General features: G+C 40.7%; 1 protein-coding gene across 7 annotated transcripts in view; it reads right to left on the reverse strand.

Annotated features, from left to right (window-relative positions):
• dennd1a (DENN/MADD domain containing 1A) overlaps positions 1-21,261 on the reverse strand; it is a 618,210-nt gene that overhangs the window by 399,403 nt on the left and 197,546 nt on the right. For all 7 annotated transcript variants that reach the window (XM_073052569.1, XM_073052565.1, XM_073052563.1 and 4 more), the window contains exon 5: positions 17,762-17,881. In XM_073052569.1, the coding sequence (XP_072908670.1) occupies positions 17,762-17,881 (120 nt within the window). The remainder of the gene's footprint in view (positions 1-17,761; positions 17,882-21,261) is intronic.

Below are 21,261 nucleotides of genomic sequence, written 5' to 3' on the forward strand. Positions count from 1 at the left end.
TTTTCTTTTGTACATTGGTTATTTGTCTGTCTTTGTGCGTGGCTTTTCATTGATGCTATTGGATGCCTGCAAGGAAATGAATCTCAAGGTAGAAAGTGGCAACATTTACGTTCTTCAATAATAAACTTGCTTTGAACATCCAACTTAGAAGATGAATGGTGACAGTCATTTTTCCAAGGTCAGGGAGGCCTTGGAGATAGGTTAAAGGTGTGAGGGTATCCTTTTCCCCTCGGAGTGGCGAATACATGGAATGAGCTGCTAGAGGTAGTGATAGAGGTTTAATCTCTATAGATACTGGGTTGTTTGCAATTGGGGTGGTGATCGACAGGAAGGATAAACCAGGGAAGCTGGGTTTCTCTGTAGAACAGAGAGGAGTGGAATATGACCGGGTAGAACAGGTCAACAAGGAAAAAATGTTCAAATCCATTAAAGGGCCATGGGTGCAAAGGCCAGGATTTGAGGTGACTAGCAGGACAAGGACTCACATGAGGAAATACTTTTCCACACAGTGTTATGCTGATCAGGAATTCACTGCCTGCAAGGGTGGTACAAGTGGATTTCAGAAAGGATTTACGCAAGGAATTCAAAAGGAAGAAACATTGCAGGGCTACAAGGAAAGAGCAAGGCAATGAGATCAACTGAATTTCTCTGCAAAATGCTGGCTTGACCTTTGTGGGCGGAATGGCTTTCCAATAAAACCAGTGCTCAGTGTTAATACAGCTTGCTGAATCCCGTGATGTAGCACAACTCCAAATTCCATCACTTGATATCATTTTCAAAATTCAATCCAGATTTTGAAAAGGCTATATTTACAACTTAATTTATATCCTGAACAAATCATTACCTTCATAATGATGAATAACAAATTATAGTAAGTATTTTCTAACTGTTGAGTGTTTTCAATGATTAAATATTATGTATTGAAGGGCAGTTCCTCTATGAAATAAAACATAAATTATGTCCCTCTGCTCCCTGTAAGGAGTTTGTATGCTCTCCCTGTCACTGTATGGGAGTCCAAAGATATACCAGTTGGTAGGTTAAGCTGTCCTGTGTTTAGGCTGGGGTTAAATTGGGGATTGCTGGGCAGCAAGTCTTGAAGGGCTGGCAGGGCCTTTTCTGTGCTCTAGACAGATAGTCAGACAGACAGAGAGGCAAACAGGTAGATAAAAGTCACGCTGGTTTCAATATTTCTTTCATTTGCTCAGCTCTAGAACTGAATGTTAACCACTATGATGTTCTTGGAAATCATTAACGACGTTCAAGCATATACAGCATATACTAACCATCAACATTTTGCTAATACCCAATTAAAATTCAAATCCATAATTAGTTCATAATGCAGATTTGTAACTTGCATGAGTATCATAATGATAACTTAAGAGATGCAGCTATCATTCAGCAAAGTAATGATATGCATACAGAGAGCACACAAAACCACTTTGAGTCAATTGACAGAATGCAATAATTACTATGCAGTTATATTCTAATTGGTAAAAACAATAACTGCTTCAGAATTTCTGGTAAGTTCCATTTAACTTGAAGCATTTCAAAATCTATCAAACCATTAATTAATTCAAGCTTTTTAAAAAAAAAATGCTGCATCTAGCTTCATACATTTCCTTCCGAATTATTAGTATGCTCTGATTAGTTTGAAGCATTTCAAAATCTGATAAAGGGTCCTGATGAAGGGGTCCCAGTCCAAGGCATCAACCTTTTCATAGATCTTTTCTGAAGGTGCTGTCTGGCCTGCTGAGTTCCTCCAGCATGTTGTGTGTTGCTTTGGATTTCCAGCACCTGCAGATTTTCTCATGTTTGTGAATTCAAAATCAACTTAACCATTAATTAATTCAAGTTTTTTTTAAACATTGCACCTAGCTTCATACACTTGCTTCAGAATTTTTGGTATGTTCTGTATACTTTGAAGTATTTCAATATCTATTTAACCATTAATTAATTCAAGTCTTTTTAAACACTGGTTCTAGCTTCCTACAATTCTTTTCATCTTTAATCCTTTGAATCAAACCAAGGTATGGTATCGTAAAAATCTGTTTTTTTCTCCATCTCCCTTCAGTAAAACTCTCAATAAATCAGGTCAGAATCAGGTTTATTATCAGTGACATATGTCGTGAAATTTGTTGTCTTGAGGCAGCAGTATAGTGCAATACATAAAATATACTATAAATTATAAAAAGAAATGAATAAAAATAATGTAGTAGTAGAAAAAAAGAGGGTAAAATTATGAGGGAGTGTTCATGGGTTCACTGATTTTAACAGAGTAATTTCATTTTCTTACATGTGACCAGAAATCCCTTGCATTGTGCCAGTTTAAAAGGGGAGGAGTGAGTGCAACTACGGCGAAGAGTTAATATTGTGCTGTCTATATGCAAACACTGCCCTGGGTCCCTAAAGGGCCTTGTTGTCCCCACACTGCACTGATTTGCCAGTTGGCATTCCTAAGCCAGGAAACTGTCAATTTCAATTGAGCTTACGGCTACATACTCCCATTAAAGAAGTCTTGCTGGTTAAGGGGCAGCCTCTGTTTCCAAAGCATGGGAACGAGAGCTCTGCATTCCTTAGATTCGAGCTGGCAACTTGCACTGACTAGAATTTTCAAGGAGCAATGAATGAGCTTAACAAAGGCGTTCTGTGGCCGGTTTCTGGCTGTCATCCATGTCAACAGTTTCTTGGGTCAGAGGTCACACTAACTACATTTATTCCCAGCAGACCCTGTTCCAAACAGACCACAATAAGTACAAATTCAGAATTTTTCAGTAATCCCCAGAGATATCCCTGATCTTCCACATGTTTCTGCTCAATTAAAACAAAATCTCACTCTGCACTGCCGGTGCTTGGGGAAGGAGGCCCAATGGAAAAGGAAACACTGGATAACACACAGTCAAAATCAAAAAGAGCATTCCAAATATAGAAAGAGGCACTAAGTGTAACATATTCTGCTAAACAGATTAACTCTTCCTCTGAATACTGTACATCAGATGTGTCACAGATGGAGATAGCTACTGCGGTTACACCTTTTCCAGAACAATTCTGTCTACCATCATCCAAAAATAGAGAATCTTTCTCAAATTTTGACAGCAGTTACCTGTAGTAGTAAGTGAACTGCTTAAGGGAATTCAGTGCCATTTAAATTTAGTGAGGGGAAAAGCGAACTAACAGATAAAATTTATTCTCAATTATCAGAGCCAACCTTTGGTAATCTTTTTCATTCAGTTTTTTTTTACATACACTTCCCCTTAGAGTGGAAAGCCAACCACTGCGTGCTTATTAATTGTAAACTATCTCAAAATACCAGATGCTTAAATCACAGCGCTGGCAAGAGCACGCTGAATGGTGATAAATGCTATTTAAAGAAGTCCAAACTCCCAACCTGTTAATATAAACGATCCACATACAAATGCGAAGCCAACAGCACAGCCCTCTAATCGGTGTCGTAGAAGATTATTTTAAATTCCAGAACTTTGGACAGTGCAATGACAGAATTTTACTTAATATAAAAATGGCAATGGTATTCTATATTTAAAACTAACTGAAATCTAAATTCACGAAGCATTATACATTAATAACTTATTTTCTGAAAATACAATACCAAGCTAATGTGCATATTGACCGTATGGCAAAAGATCAGAATTAGGCCATTCGGCCCATCAACTCTGATCTGCTATTCGATCACAGCTGACTTATTACACTGGACAGCAATTTTTTTTGAAAGTGTTGCTTCCTTAAAATTTTTTGTGAGTATGTTAGTCTGCTTGAAGCTAAACAAACTACAAATTCAATCTACTTGCATCACATAGAAGTTTAACTTTAATTGAATGCAATGCACTTAATTGCATAATGGTGCTGGTGCGTTACAACAGTTCAACCAAGCTAAAAATGTTTTGTTGATGAAACTTCTCGTTTAAATATTCAACAATAATCAGCCAGAAATGATGGATTTCAATTGCCTTAAATCATTCTCCTGCCTTCTCTCTGTAACCTTTGACGCCGTGACTAATCAAGAAACTATCAACCTTCACTTTAAATATATCCAATGACTTGGCCTCCACAGCCATCTATGGCAATGAATTCCACAGATTCACTATCCTCTGGCTCAAGAAACTCCTTTTTTCTGTTCTAAATGGACATCCCTCTAATTCTGAGGTTGTACCCTCTGTTCCTAGACTCGCTCACTTTTGGAAACATCCTCTCCACATCTATTCTATCTTGGCCTTTCAATATTTGATAGGTTTCAATGAGACTCCCCCTTATTCTTCTAAACTTCATTGAGTACAGGACCAGAGTCATCAAATGCTCCTCATATATTAACACTTTCATTCCCAGGATCATTCTCATGACTCTGCTCTGGAGCCTCTGAAATGCCAGCACATCCTTCTTTAGATAAGGGGCCCAAAACAGCTCACAGTACTCCAAATGCAGTCTGACCAATGTCTTATGAAGGCTTGAAAAGAAGCAAAAGGTTAAATTGAACCCAATCTTCAATCAATGCAAAGTAAATGAGAAAGCAAATTCAAGGATGTAAATAACTAAACACCATGTTGCTATATAAATAAAGCACTTTTTTAAAGTTGCTTTCATTAAAGAATTAACTCAGCCATAGTTCAGTTTGGAACATACAGAAACATGAATTTGATCATGAAAACATGTTTAATAGGAAACACTTTACCTTAACCCAATCAATTCAATATCACTTAAGTATACACTCAGTGGCCACATTACTAGTTACTTTATTTATTCCTGGTAGTTCCTGTACCTAATAAAGTGGCCACTGCACGTATGTCTGTGGTCTTCTGCTGCTGTAGCCATCCATTTCAAGGTTTGTCATGATGTGCATTCAAAGATGCTCTTCTGCAAACCACGGTTGCAAAACATGGTTATTTGAGTTACTGTTGCCTTCCTGTCAGCTTGAACCTGTCTGGCAATTCTCTGACCTCCCAGGCATTTTTGCCTACAGAACTGCCACTCACTGGATTTTTTTATTGTTTTCTGTACCATTCTCTGTGAACTCTTAGAAACTGTTGTGCATGAACATACTAGGGATCAGCAGTTTCTGAGATACTCAAACCACCCCGTCTGATACCAACAATAATTCCACAGTCAAAGTCACTTAGATTATATTTCTTCCCCATTCTGATGTTTGGTCTGAACAACAACTGATCTTCCTGACCATGTCTGCATGCTTTTATGCATTGAGTTGCTGCCACACAATTTGTTGGTTAGATATTTGCATTAATCAGCAGGTATACAGGTGTCACTGAGTGTATGAGGGGGAGATCCAATATACATTGAATGCAGCCTGTGAGCTGAAAACAGTGCAGGGCTAGGAAAGAAATGCAAACTGGGGGAAATGTGAGAAGGGCATGGAACAGGAAACAGGGAAATAAACAAGCGCCGCTTTAAATAACAACACAGTAAGTTACCACACACAGATCAATGGATAGGGCCAAGCAGCACAGCATCCGCAGGGGCAAAGAGCACAGTAAAGGAAGAAGTGAGTGCCAGTAAGTAGATCACTGATGGGGACAGGAAAAAGGGGCATGTCAAAGGTCAGAAAATACAGCAAGGTGCATCTCATAAGTGCCAGACCAAGAAATCCTCGAAAGCAAGCTCACAAAGCAAAGGGCCACTGAGGTGGGCAGGAAACCTAGCACCACAAGGAAGAGATCAATTCTTGGGTCACTTCTTTGGTTGGTACAGAACAGCTTAAAAGATTTTTAAAAATCCAGATTTTACTCACTTAAATTATGTTCAATTTAATAAGTTTACAAGTTCAAGTCTATTGTCATTCACTGTACACGTGTATACAGTTAAACAAAACAATGTTCCTCAGGAACCAAGTTACAAAACACAGTACATGTATCACATGCAGCACATAAAATAATATTAACAGATAATAAAAGTATTCAGTAGATGTACAAGTGACACAAAATGCATTTACAATACATAGTTAAGAGTATTACTGTTACTGGTATGGGATGATAGCTGGGTGTTCAGAAGTCTCGCAGCCTCGGGGAAGAAGCTGTTACACAGCTGGACGTTCCCTGTCCTTGTGTCTGACAGTGGGCGGTCAAAGAGATTGTGGGATGGATGGGAAGGTCCTTGACCGTGCCAAGGGCTCTGTGAGTGCAGCAGTCCTGGTGTACGTCCTGAATGTGGGGGTGTGGTGGAAGAAAGACCCTGATGATTCTGAGCAATCCTCAATCCGTTGCAGGATCGTGCAATTCCCGTACGAGACAGTGATTGTGATCTGGTAAAATGTGAATAGAATGGGACTGAGGAGTCTTGCTCATCTCCAATTCCTCAGGATGTGGAGGCACTGCTGAGCTCCCTTGACTGGTGTTGATATACCAAGTGAGATCATTAAGGACCCCCATCACCCAGGACATATATCACAAAATTTGTTGTTTTGTGACTGCAGTACATTGCAATACGTAATTTTTAAAAAACTACAAATTATAATAAGAATCACAAACAAGAGAAAATCTACAGATGCTGGACGTCTGAACAACACACACAAAATGCTGGAGGAACTCAAGCAGGCCATCTATGGAAAAAAGTACGGTCGATGTTTCAGGCCGAAACCCTTTGGCAATAAGAATTTTTTTTAATTAATTAAGCAAGTAGTCCAAAAAGAAAAGGAAAAAAGTAAAGTAATATTAAGGTAGTGCTCAGTGTCCATCCAGAAATCTGATAGCAGAGATGAAGAAGCTGTTCCTAAAACACTGAATGTGTGTCTTGAAGCTCCTGTACCCCTCCTTCAGGGTAGCAAAGAGAAAAGGGTATGTGCTGAGTGATGGATGATGGATGACGGATGCCACCTTTTGAGACATCGCCTTTTGAAGATGTACTCAGTGCTGGGGAGGCTGGTGCTCATGACGGACTGCCTGAGTTGAGAACTTTCTGCAGCTTTCCGATCCTGTGCAGTGCCCCCTATCCCCCATACCACACTGCGATGCAGTTAGAATGCTCTCCACAGTACATCTGCAAGTGTCGTACCAATTCTCCTCAAACTCCTAATGAATCTTACAGAAGAGTAAGAAAAGGGGTCAGGGAAATGAATGTGCCCACCCATACAAGTGCACAAGCTAAAGGCAATCTAATTTTCTCATGACACTGAAACAAGACAATTGATAACTTAAGGAGAGTTAACCATCAGAGTGGATGCCATTGACCCAACATCACACAAATGCATCAAGGGAAAAATGTATGATCAGCTTCAGTATGCTGTAACTAATATTCAAAAAGCACCTAAAACAATTTGGAAAAAAGTACTTCGCTACTGAATTCCATCTAGATATTCAAACTATAAGATCACAGGTGTCATATAGCTAAATGCCGCATGGAATTGCTATGTCATTATGTAGTTATGGAGGTGGCATGGTAGCATAGCAGTCAGTACTAATCTTTACAGTACCAGCCGCAAGCTTTGGGTCAATTCCTGCTGCTGTCTGTAAGGAGTTTATATGTTCCCCCGCGTGGGCTTCATCCAGGTTTTCCCGTTTCCTCCCACGTTCCAACGGCATACAGTCCGGCCTAGTGAGTTGTCAACGTGCTATTTTGGCACTGGAATCATGGCGACACTTGCAGGCTGCCCACCACAATCCTCGCTGATTTTATTTAACACAAACAACACGTTTCACTGTTTGCTTTGATATACTGAACATGTGACAAATAATGCTAATCTTCGATGTAGTTTTGCAAAACATAACCCAGCTCAATGAGAGGGAACGGAAGTAACTCCCCCCTCGTTATCTAAAGTTACAGCCACATAGAAGGAGAACAACCAAAAGGTATAAAAAAATTTATAAAATAAATAATGGATTCAACAATTTATGAAACAGTAGGCTGGTTTATCATTGCCTCATAAGACGGATACTATGTTTAAATATTGTGGTTAAAAAAACTGACTTTTGGAGTAACCCACTGTAAGCCACACAGTTTGTAAGATTTGTAATAATCCAATTAGAATACCAGGTATACAAAGCATCAATAATGAGAGCAGGACAGCACTGCTGGTTAAACACAAGCTTTCTTCTCTGTAAGACTACACAGGATGGTGAGTCAGAGCAGAATATGGTAACTAAAAGGTTGAATCGCCAAAACATTCAGCAACATAGCAGAATTCAGTGAAGGAGCACTTGACAAATAAACAGACGGCAGTACAAAGTTTTGGCTGTTTTGTGAAAATGGATGACAGTAGCATGGCGCATGGTTACCAATCAATAGGATTAATCTTGCCAGCTGGAATTAGTAGTTATTTAAACTGCTGGGGAATTTCAACACAGACTAGGACCCAGAACCCAATGGTTTTTATATGAGAGAGGTTGGTTGCAGATTCGAAGACAAAAGTAAAGGGAATTTATCCCTGTAAGCACAAATGCTACACCTGTCCCCACACCTCCCCCCTTACCACCATTCCGGGCCCCAGACAGTCCTTCCAGGTGAGGCAACACATCACCTGCGAGTCTGCTGGAGTTGTCTACTGCATCCGGTGCTCCCGGTGCGGCCTCCTCTACATCGGCGAGACCCGATGCAGATTGGGAGACCGCTTCGTCGAGCACCTACGCTCCGTCCGTCACAATAGACAGGACCTCCCGGTTGCCACCCACTTCAACTCTGCCTCTCATTCCCATCTAGATATGTCCATACATGGCCTCCTCTACTGCCATAATGAGGCCAAACTCAGGTTGGAGGAGCAACACCTCATCTACCGTCTGGGTAGCCTCCAGCCTGGTGGTATGAACATTGAATTCTCCAATTTCCGGTAATTCCCTCCCCCTCCCCCTTCCCCTATCCTAGGTTCCTCTCTGCCTCTCTCCCCTTTCAACCTTCTGCTCCTTTATCTCTACAGTTCTTTCATGCTTATCCCCTCCCCCCTTTATTCTTCCTCTGATTGGTTTTCCACCTGGCGCCTCTAGCCCTTCCCCCTCCCCTATCTCTATTACTGGGCTTCGGCCCTCTCTTCCCCCCGTTCCTGATGAAGGGTCTCGGCCCGAAACGTTGGCTACTCTTTTCTCACAGATGCTGCCTGACCTGCTGAGTTCTTCCAGCGTCGTGTACGTATTCTTTGATCCACAGCATCTGCAGTTGTATTTTTAAGTATTTCCCTTAATTACTTATCTTCAGTTTAATGTTTTTTTTATTAACTTTAAGTACTTAGTGTTTAATGATCCTTTTCCATTGCAAGATTCAAGATTGTTATTGTCATTCTTCAATACACAAGCATACAGGAGAACAAAATCAGTAGTAATGATTTTGGATCCAACGCAGCATAAAAATATACAATGAATATAATTATAGAAACAATCCTATAAAACACAATGTACAAGTAACTGAGTGTGTCGGTATATACATGAGATTAACTTATATACATAGACTGATTGTATGTATCAGTACAAGGTAATGCTGAAACGTAGTGGTTAGCACAATACTTTAAAGTACCAGTGACCAGGGTTCAATTGCTGCCACTGCCTATAAGGAGTTGGTATGTTTGTAACTTCACAAGTTTCCTCTGAATGCTCCAGTTTCCTCCCACAGTCCACAGTCCAAAGATGTACCGGTTGGTAGGTTAATTGGTAAATTGTCCTGGGATTAGGCTAGGATTACATTGGGGAATTGTTCATCAGCATGGCTGTATCTCTCTGTCTCATATACATGAAGCTAGGTGCAGGAGTATCTGTACATAAGGTGACTGACAGGAACTGACAAAATTGACAAAGTGACTCTTGGCAAGAGGAAATATTCTAGGTAGCAGCAGTTCTTTAATTAACTTCAATGTTACTTTTTAAATATCTCTGAATATCTGCTATGTTTATTTGAAAAGATGTTAAAATTGCAGCTTCAATATCAGACGAAACCCCAGTTCTAGAGTAAAGAGTCCCTCCACGGCCCTGAGGCCCACGCACTGTTTGAACCTTGCCATCTGAATTAAAGACGTGGTGGGCCACTAAGATCAGTTAACTGCATCCATCCTGCACATGGAGGGACTGTAGATGGTAATTCCCGATCATGGCCTTGGATCACCACACTGTCTGCTAAGTATTCGTAACTTTAGGAGTAAAACATTCTGTAGGTTCTACAATCAGAGGACATAGCCTCAGACTAGAGGAACGTCCATTAGAAGAAAGGAGAGGAGGAATTTCTTTAGCCAAAGGGTAGTGAATCTGCGGAATTCACTGGCACAGATAGCTGTGGAGGCCAAGTTATTGAGTATATTTAAAGCGGAAGTTGATAGGTTCTTGATTAGTCAGGGTGTCAAACGTTGCAGAGAGAAAGCAGGAGAATGGTGTTAAGAGGGAAAATAAATGAGCCGCAATGGAATAGCGCAGCAGACACAATAAGCAGAAAAGCCTAGTTCTGCTCCTATGTCTCATGATTTTATGGTCTAGGTTCTTGGATCAGATTTTTATATGGAAAAATTTGAATATGCCCAAAAAAGAAAGGCCCCATGGCACAATGGTTAACATGGTGCTATACTGCGCCAGCAATCAGTGATCGGTGTTCAATTTCTGCTGCTGTATGTAAAGAGTTTACACATTCCTCTGGAATGTTTCCTCCCACACTCCAAAGACACACAGGTTAAGGTTAGCAAGCCGTGAGCATACTATGTTGGCACTGGAAGAGTGATGACACTTGCAGGCTGCTCCCCGCAGATCCATGGACTTTGTTGATCATTGGTATAAAACGAGGCACTCCACTGTATGTTTCAATGTACACGTGACAAATAATATAATCTTTATATTGTAATTCCACACGGGTATAGCAAATGGATAAATGCAATGACGTAGAGCACTAGACTGCAAAGTAGAATAATAAGATTTTTATGCTGCGGTGAATGGTCTGACAAAATAGGATTTAAAATTACCCTTATCTATAAATAGATCCAACACTGCTCTGCTCTACTCTACTCTTCAAAATAAAGCCTCAGATCATAAGCTTGTCAAATCAAAAGCACAGTATCGTTACTCATCAAATCCTCGATTCAATTGCAGGTGCCTTACTGTCCACCATGGCAACCACTGAGCAAAAAAAACACAAAACAAGCAGTGAAATAAAAATCTGTGGGTTTCTTGAAAAACACTCAGGTTCAGATAATGGTGCAGAACTTGTGATGGCAACGACAGCAAAACTGTCAACATTCACTAGTGTTACCATGTAAAACTGACAAGCGGCACCCAGCATCCACACACGTTCACTTAAACATAGAGGTTCCTGTCACTGGTGTCCTGCTCCTCCACCAGGTGTGCTGCTACGAAGATCGGCTGCAAACACTGAAATTCACATCAAAAATCACTCATTCTACATTGAGTGCATCTGCCATTATTGCAACTGACCATCCCGAGGAGAAGCCGATTCCCAATGGCAGGAATCTCCGTGCTTAGCTGGACGCCAATATTCCACTACTTCTGCGCAATAAGGATGAGAAATGCTGTTTTGTTGTCATTACTCTGGACCGTTACATCAATTCAGTGTTGATCAAAGAGCACATTTGTTTCACTGCTGAGTAGGCAATATGGAGGACAGCAAAGGCAATTACACACCTACGAAAGAATCAGGAATAAAAATCATGAATGAAATTAATTAAACAAAAAATATCGCACTGTTTGATATTTAGTGGCCACTTTATTAGGTACACTGTACACCTGTTCGTTAAAGCAAATTCAGCCAATCATGTGGCAACATCTCCATGTACAGTATAAAAGCATGCTGACATGGTCAAAAGGTTCAGTTGCTGTTCCAACCAAACATCAGAATGGGGAAGAAATGTGATCTAAGTGACATTGACCATGGAATTGTTGGTGCCAGACGGGAAGGTTTGAGTATCTGCTGATCCCCTGGGATTTTCAAGTACATCAGTCTCTAAACCAAGGGTTCCCAACCTTTTTTTTTATGCCATTGACCAATACCATTAAGCAAGGGATCTGTGGACTTCAGGTTGGGAACCCTTACTCTGGAGTTTAGAGAGAATAGTACGAAAAACAAAAAAAGCATCCACTGAGTGTCAGTTTTTGGGCAAAAAAACCTTGTAATGAGAGGCAGGAAGGCAACAGTAACTTAAATAACTGTGTTACAACAGAGACGTGCGGAAGAGCATCCCAGAACGCACAACACATCGAACCTTGAAATGAACGGGCTACGGCAGTGTTAGACCACACCAGGATCCACTCCTCTGCCTAATAAAGTGACCACTGAGTGTACTTGACTAGATTTGTGAACAGACAGGCTTCGATATTTTTTACATTTATTCAAGGAAATCTGTTTTCATTTAATTTGTCCATCCACGGTTATTCTTGAGAAGGTGGTGGTGAGCTGCCTTCTTCAGCCGCTGCAGTCCTAGAACCATAGAACACTACAGCACAGTACAGGCCCTTCAGCCCTCCATGTTCTGCCGACCTATATAATCCTTAAAAAAAAGTACTAAACCCACACTACCCCATAACCCTCCATTTTTCTTTCATTCATGTGCCTGTCCAAGAGGCTCTTAAATACCCCTAATGTTTTAGCCTCCACCACCATCCCTGGCAAGTCATTCCAGGCACCCACAACCCTCTGTGTAAAAAACTTACCCCTGATGTCTCCCCTAAACTTCCCTCCCTTAATTTTGTACATACGCCCTCTGGTGTTTGCTACTGGTGCCCTGGGAAACAGGTACTGACTATCCACCCTATCTATGCCTCTCATAATCTTGTAGACCTTTATCAAGTCCCCTCTCATCCTTCTACGCTCCAAAGAGAAAAGTCCCAGCTCTGCTAACCTTGCTTCATATGACTTGTTCTCCAAACCAGGCAACATCCTGGTAAATCTCCTCTGCATGCTCTCCATAGCTTCCTAGAGATGTGGATATAGCCGTAATGCTATCAGGAAGAGAGAATGCACCAGGGTTTTGACCCAGTGACAGTGGAAGAGGCTGAAATTATTTCAAGTTAAAGTCAAAGTCAAAGTATATTTATTATTAAGATTGTTATAGCCAGAAGTGGTAATGGGGGACAAACTCCCAGTACCTAATAAATGCTCCCAATGGCGTGTGCCTCAAATAGCCCAAGTCCAGCTCCTGGCCTTCACATGTGGCTTAGCTACTAAGCCTGGCGGAATTATTTTTACTGACAGGAGAAAGGGCAAAGGTGGGTTACTGGTGCCTTAAAACCAGTCGCTTCGGGTTTCATCAGCCATGGTTGGTAGTTCATCTAGGAGAAGGAAAACTCTGATATCAAACCTCCACTGATTTGCGGCTATACTCCCTCATGGGGAAGGATCTGGGAGTAAACCATGAGGGAAAAATCCAGAGCTGTAGTTCCTAAGGCAGTCCTACATTGGGTTCAATGGTGACTGGCAACTCCTGCGATGCTGCTAGTACCAAACTGTATCGGGCTTCGCCGTTCCTTTGAGTTCATCAAATGCGTGGAGAGAAGGAGCTTGCTCTTCATATCATACTGCCCAGGCTAGCTTATCTAAGCAGCTTGGAAGCACTGACTGGCGAAGGCCTCAACAACAACATGCACACGTCACCAAATATTCTCTTGAGATTCATTTACATGCAGGGAGTATTGAAGGGCAACTTCCAGGGAGTGGACTTCCCCATGCTTTTGCTGTCCTTGTCCTTTTAGCTGGTAGAGATGGTGGGTTTGGAAGGGGCTGACTGAGGAGTCTTGGTGAGTTGCTGCACTGCATCCTGTAGCTCAGGGGTTCCCAACCTGCTTAATGGTGTTGGTCCATGGCATAGAAAGGTGGGGAACCTCAGCTGTAGATCGTACACGCTGCTGCTGCCACTGCTATATAGTGAGAGGTTTGATTTTGAACAGTGACAGAGAGAAACGTTGCAGGATCTATTTCTAGTTTAGGGCTGGCATGGTACCATAGTGGTTAGTGTAATGCTTTTACAGTGTCAGCAAACCAGGTTCAATTACACTGCTGTCTGTAAGGAGAATGTATGTTCTCCCCATGACCACGTGGATTTCCTCTGGGTGCTCCAGTTTCCTTCCACATTCCAAAGATATACAGGGTTAGTAGGTTAATTGGTCACATGGGTGTAATTGGGCGGTGCTGACTCACTGGAATGGAAGGGCCAGTTACCTTATTATACCTCTAAACTTAAAAAAGAGGGATTGTATCTACTATTTGGTATCAGACTATTAATTGTAGTTCAAAATAAAAATGAATATCAGTTTCAGAACTCCATACTGACCTGCAAAATGCCACATTTCAAGGGCTGTATGTGCTCACAATGGTTATATTCATTTGGAACTCAAGTTTAGAATTTAAACATTTTTCTTATTCCTGTCACAGATGAGATGTCACAACATATTGGTTCCCCTTCAAGCTGCACATCACTTTCATCGGAAAATATAGTACTGTTCCTTCCGCTCTGCTACACCTAAATCTCAAAATTCTCAATCCCACAACACTCGTGCTGCCTTCAACGGAAGAGAATACAGCAGAATGAAATGGTACTCCAGCATCTCCTCAAGCAGCTGAAATGGGGAAATAAATACTGGTCTTCTTAGCAATCCATCAAATTAGACTAAGTAAATAAATGAATATCAGATTCAGAATTAGGTTTTTAACATCACTGTATGTATTGTGACAACAATACAGTGCAATACATACAACACTATAAATAACACTATAAGTTAGTGCAAAAAGAGAGCATAGACAGTGAGGTAGTGCCCATGGGTTCCGTATCCATTCAGAAACAGATGGTGGAGGAAAGAAGCTGTTCCTAAAATGGTGAGTGTGTCTCCAGGCTCCTGTACCACCTCTCTGATTATGATAATGAAAAGAGGGCACATCCTGGGTAGTTGGGGAACTTACTGATGGATGCTGCCTTTTTTTAGTCTTCGTCTTCTAAAGATGTTCTGGATGCTAGAGAGGCTAGTGTCCATCGTAGAGTTGGCTGAATTTGCAACACTCTGAAACTTTTTACGAGCTTGTACATCGGCCTCTTAGTACTAGACAGTGATGCAACCAGTTAGATGACTCTCAGTGGTATATCTATAGAAATTTGCTATAGTCTTTGGCGACATACCAAATCTCCACAAATTCTGAATCAAATACAGCCATTGGCAAGCCTTCTTTGTAACTCAAAGAGTGAACCTTTTCACAAGCTGACATAGACCCCGTCCTGACGAAGGGTCTCGGCCCAAAACGTCGACTGTGCTTCTTCCTATAGATGCTGCCTGGCCTGCTGTGTTCCACCAGCATTTTGTGTGTGTTGTTAGAAAGACTGGTTACCTGAGTTAATTAGAATGGTCTAACAATTTCTCCATGTTAATAAAGTAGGATGGTAGCAAAGTAGTATGGTAACACTTTACAATGCCAGTTGTAAGATTGAACTTCAATTCCCAAAGAAGTTTGTACATTCCGTGAATCCATGGGTTTCCTCCAGGTGCTGCAATTTCCTCCCACAGTCCAAAGATGTAGAGTTAGGGTTAGTTGTGATCATGCAATGTTGGTGCTGGAATGCATTTCACTCTATGTTTCAAAGTACACTTATTTTAAGTTCTCTCTATCTCTTTAATAAACTCTTTAAATATAAATAAACACACAACCTTAATTACACTGTTAGGTAAAGATATGCACACAGTGGAAAATAATTGATTTTGATAAATTAGGTTCTGGGAATCACTTAAACTGGACTAATGCATTGTTATATACTTGGAATTAGAAGTACATGTTCAAATTCAAATATATAGCGGGCCTGCGCTAAGAACCCATTATTTATAAAAGGTACTGTTCAACATGTAAATAAGCCCTTGGGAAACCAAAAGGGATTTCAGATTGTGTTCAAGAACTATCATCCAAAATAATGAGGAACATGCCAGTACATTAGGTTTATAAAGCATCATGTCTAGTTTTAGTTTTCAGTGGTGATAACAAATTGACTACCTCCAGCTAGGAGAAAAAAGCCAAAATTTATCTGTTTAAACACTGTGCTAGCCAGACTATGTTTCTGTGAGTACCTTTTAATACAACTATGGTCACCCAATGACGCCCTTAGCATTGTCAATCAAGTACCAGCCCATCCATCCAACAATCCACCAAGTACACCTTATTATGGTGAAATTGTACAAGATGTTGGTGAGGCATAATATGGAGTATTATGTGCAGTTTTGGTCACCCACCTACAGAAAAGATAAGATTGAAAAAATGAAGAGAAAATTTACAGGGATGTTGCCGTGACTTGAGGACCTGAGTTATAGGAAAGATTAGTCTCCCCCTGAAGATTGGGGGGCAGAGTTAATACAGGTATACAAAATTATGAAGGGCATAGAATGTGGGGCATAGATAGGGTAAATGCAACAGACTTTCTCCACTGAGATTGTGTGAGACTAGAACTAGAAGCCATGGGTTAAAGGTGGGAAAGGTGGAATGTTTAAGGGGAACATGAGGGGGACCTTTTTCCACTCAGAAGGTAGTGGGAGTGTGGAACGAGCTGCCAGCACAACTGGTAGATGTGAGTTCAAATTCAACATTTAAGAGAAATTTGGACAGGTACATGGATGAGAGGTGTACAGAGGGCTACGGTCAGGTGCAGGTAGATGGGATGAGGCAGATTAATAGTTTGGCATGGTCTAGATAGGCCAAAGGGCCTGTTTCTGCGCTGTAGTGTTCTATCACTCTATCTGCTCATGGACACAAATTTCTATTCAGCCAATCATGAGGCAGCAAATCAATTCATAAAAGCACGCAGAGACGTTCAGGAGGTTTAGTTGTTGTTCAAACATGAGGTACCCAATAAAGTGGCCACTGAGTGTGTAGCAACTGGGGAATTTTATTCAATTTTCACTTGTCACATCAGATAATGGCCCTGTTTCTTAATTCAGCAACATTTAATAATCACAAAATTATTGGTCACTGTACAATGATTGTTACAAGATCATTTACCAATTTGAAACCTAATGAAAGATCGTATACTGTACTACCTTTCTGACATTAACCTTTCTTTTCTCCTCAACTACTTTAAAAATACTTTATACAATTCTGCAAATTAATGTGCAGGCAAAAAATAGGTTGAAAAGATCCAACTGTTGTAGATTTAGGAATCTAACTTGACCTTTTGTTTGATCTTAAACATACATTGTCATTTCTAGTGATTGGTTTGGCAAAATAAATTTAACAGAAATATTTTACACTCATTTGTATTTGAAGCCAACTTTAAAGCTGAGTTTAATTCCCACTTTGACTATATGATCCTATTAATTTTTTCAGCACCACACAATCAGAGCTTTATTTATACACCATTTCAAAGGAATTTAATTTAATGTACCTACTTGCTTACATCTCCTTCACTGCCATTTCATTAATTCAATGCAATGCCACAATAAAAGATTATACTGTAAACCAAAATAGAGCTCTGAGCGCAATCCGGACATCCTAAACATTAATTCCAGCCTGCACAGATGTTAAACAAGCAAAATTCCACATAAATACAGGAAGAATACACAATAATATCTTTTTATATTTTAACTAAGTAAGCTTTGCAAAGTGTGATGCAGGATTAAACTGAAAGTTTTCTTTTCTTCAATAGAACGCAGTTGCCCAATATAAATCTGAAACTACAACACACAAATAAACCTCATAATCAGAGGGTCTTTGTCCCCAAGACAATGCACTTAGGACTGACCCCTCAGTATAATGACCTGTTGGGAAAGGATATGAGAATCATGCCTGTCAGCTAAAACGTGGTATTTGTCACAAACCAGAGCCTAGTGCTATGCTCTCTGGTTGGATATGCAGTTTGCTGTCTCACCTTAGGAAGCAGGAGCAAGTTTTAGCCCCAGAAGATAAGCGGCAAAATCCAAACCTCTGCTTGCTGTCAATGTCAGTGAGTACAAATGTGAAGTTCTGGCCAACTTGACTGACTGTAAGGCTGAAAGAGAGAACAAAGCAGAAGAATATTTTTAACTGACCGTAAGATAAAGTTGTCTAAGCAAATCATGTCACTGAACCAGCACAGCTGAACTCTAGGCCGGAATTCATTTTCAGGAAATAAATGGATACGTGCCACATTCCTTCTTATACAAGGCAACAGGTTGATCTAACGGAATCTACTATCCTCTTTCTCTTCCTTGTCTTTTTAATATTAAAAACAATCTTCCATGTTTTTTTTACAATTATTTCCCAATCTTTACACTTTCCTGTTGAACTTTCTGGTTATTAATATTATCTCTCCCTCAATGCACTTTCTTTCATTAGTTCTTAGCTCTGCCTGTAGCTAATCTCTGCACTCGCTGTACTCTAACGTTTTCTCTAATTAGTGCTCTGCATTTTCCCATCCTTTAACTCCAAATCATTACCACATCTAACTCTGCCTGTCAGCTTTCAGAATTACTGAATTTGGGTCAGGCTGTCAATAACCGTTGGATATTGCGTCCCAACTGTCTATGTGATACATAAGCCGGTACGCAAGTCAGGTCAGTACAATATGGACAGCAAGCACCCCCTCTCCATGCATCTGATGAATCCAAAGGAACAGCAGAGACCGATACAGATTTTCACCAGCAGTGCACTGGAGTGCCAGTCAGCATTGAACTCAGCGTAAGAATGCCTTAGAGACTGCAGCTCAGGATTTTTCCTCGGGGTTTATTCCCAAAGCCTTTCCCATGAGTCAGTACAGCAACAAAGCAGTGGAGGCTTGAGATCAGAGTCTGCCTTCTCCTAGATGAGCTGCCAACCATGGCTGACGAGCCCCATCTGCCTGAAGCCACTGGTTTTAAGGCGCCAGTAATCCATCTTTGCCCCTTCTCCTGTCAGTGGCAACAGTTCCACCGGGCTTAGTATCTAAGCCATATGTGAAGATCAGGAGCTGGACTTGGTTGTCAGGGGGCTACTTGAGATGCATGTCATTAAGAGCATTTAATAGGTAGTGGGAGCTTATCCCCATCACCTCTCCCGGCTATGACAACCTTAAGGAACCGACCGCCATCAAGGACACCATAAATCAGAGCTGCAAAGACTTGGGAATCCTCATTCAGAATGCAACTTGTGGGTTGAATTGGTGATAAAGAAGGCAAATACAATGTTAGCATTCATTTTGGAAGCATTAGAATACAAAAGCGAAGATGAGCTGAGGCTTTATAAGGCACTGGTCAGCCTGCACTTGGAGTATCGTAAGCCGCTTTGTGCCCCTTATCTAAGAAAAGATGAGCTGGCACAGGAGAGGGTCCAGAAGAGATTCAGGAGAATGATCCCAAGAATGAAATGGTTAACATGTGAGGAGTGCTTGATGGCTCTTGGCCTGTAATTGCAAGAGTTTAGAAGAATGGGGGGGGGGGGGGGGAGGATCTCATTGAAAGCTATCAAATATTTACAGACTGGATGTGGAGAGGATGTCTCCTTCAGACAGATGGTGGGGAATCTTTGGAATTCATTGACATAGATGGTCATGGAGACCAAGTTATTGGGCATATTTATTTTGAACTTTAATGAACAAACACATATCTACAATAAAGCATTGGCTATCAGTCCACAGTTCACTGCACAATGGTAAATACCTATATTAACAATACTGGGGTAGAAGAGAGTAGAAGCAAGGGAAAAAAGAAACAAAGAGCACATACATACAATTACATACAAACACAAACTTACATGTGATCTACATCACCCCTCAATGTAGATTTACATCTATTTTAAATAAAACCACAGTCCTCAGTAAATCAACTGAAGCCGTACATTTTACCAGGCCCCTGTATGGGCCTTTCACTGTGCCAGGGGTACACTTAAACAGAGCTCCATCTTTCCAAGTAAGAGCCATTGGGTATATTTAAAGCAGAGGTTAGAACATAGAACTGTAGAGCACAAAACTCAAGGGACTGAGCTACAGGGAGGGGTTGGAGAGGCTAGAAGTTTATTCCTTGAATCATAAGAGAATACGGAATTTCTTTAGCCAGAAGGCAGTGAATCTGTGGAATTCATTATCACAGATGGCTGTGGAGTCCAAGTCATTGGGTATATTTAAAGTGGAGGCTGATAGGTTTTTGATTAGTCAGTGTGTTACGGAGAGAAGGCAGGAGAATGATGCTGAGAGAGGAAATAAAATAGCCATGATAGAACAGTAGAGCAGACTCAATGGGCCAAATGGCCTGATACTTCTCCTATGTCTTATGCTCATGTAGAACCAATCTGAATTAATCATCTTAATAAAATAAAAAGGGTTAAATTTTTACATGTTAACTCAGTTCATTTGAGTTTTTAAATATCACTGTTCCCAATTAATATTTGCCAACATTATATATCACAGGTAATGCAAATTGACTGATGTTGATGTCTGACATTACTCTTCTGTGGCCAGATATTAGCACAGTCTTTGCCTGTGTAACCACGGGAGTGATGAAAGCACAGCTTGACAGATTCTTTCAGTACTTCCATTGGATGCTTCACCATCCATTTATTTCATCTTTGGTCTCAGCCATTATTTTATGTTGTTGTCTGAGAAAAAAGAAACCTAGACTGTGAAGTTCTCCCAGTCTGTTAAAATATGTTTTGTTCTGACCAATTCAGTTCTAGTACATTTTGTAACACTTGCATTTCTCCTTGATCATCCATCACTCAAAAATTCCACCACCCACACCATGTCTGCTGCAGAACTAAAACAACTTCCACTGATATTAATCTTTAATATGGAAACAACCTTCCAGCAGATATATGTAACCACCAATACTGGGCTAAAGGAGAACATATTAGTGAGGGGCACACCACAATTTGAGTGGAGGGGGTGGTTTTAAGGTTATTCTTCAAGGGAAAAGGCAGAGAACAGATGAATCGTAAAGGAAAAGGTGCACAAAAGACTAATCGGAGGAATGAAAATTTGAGGAGGATGTTGACAAATATCTGTTGTATTGGAGAAGCATATAGGGTGTTTGGGTTCACATCTACAGAGCCCTCAAAGTTGCCTCAAGTTAATAGAGTGGTTAAGGAGGAGAATGGTGCATTGGCCTTTGTTAGCTGAGAGTTTGAATTCAAGAGCCATGAGGCAATAAAACTCTGGTTAGACCACACTTGCAGTATTGTGTTCAGTTCTGGTTACCTCATTAAAGGAAGGATGTGAAAGCTTAGAGAGATTGCAGAGGAGATTTACCAGGATATTGCTTGGATTTGACTGCGTATCTTATGAGGCTAGGATGATCTAGGGTCAACCTATTTTGGAGGAAGGGGGAATGAGAGGTGACTTGATAGAGCTGTACAAGAGCAAGAGGACAGCCAGTGACTTTATCCCAGAGCAGAAATGGCTATGAAAGGTGGCATAAATTT

Source organism: Hemitrygon akajei, chromosome 7 (genome assembly GCF_048418815.1).
Source record: "Hemitrygon akajei chromosome 7, sHemAka1.3, whole genome shotgun sequence".
NCBI lineage: Eukaryota > Metazoa > Chordata > Chondrichthyes > Myliobatiformes > Dasyatidae > Hemitrygon > Hemitrygon akajei.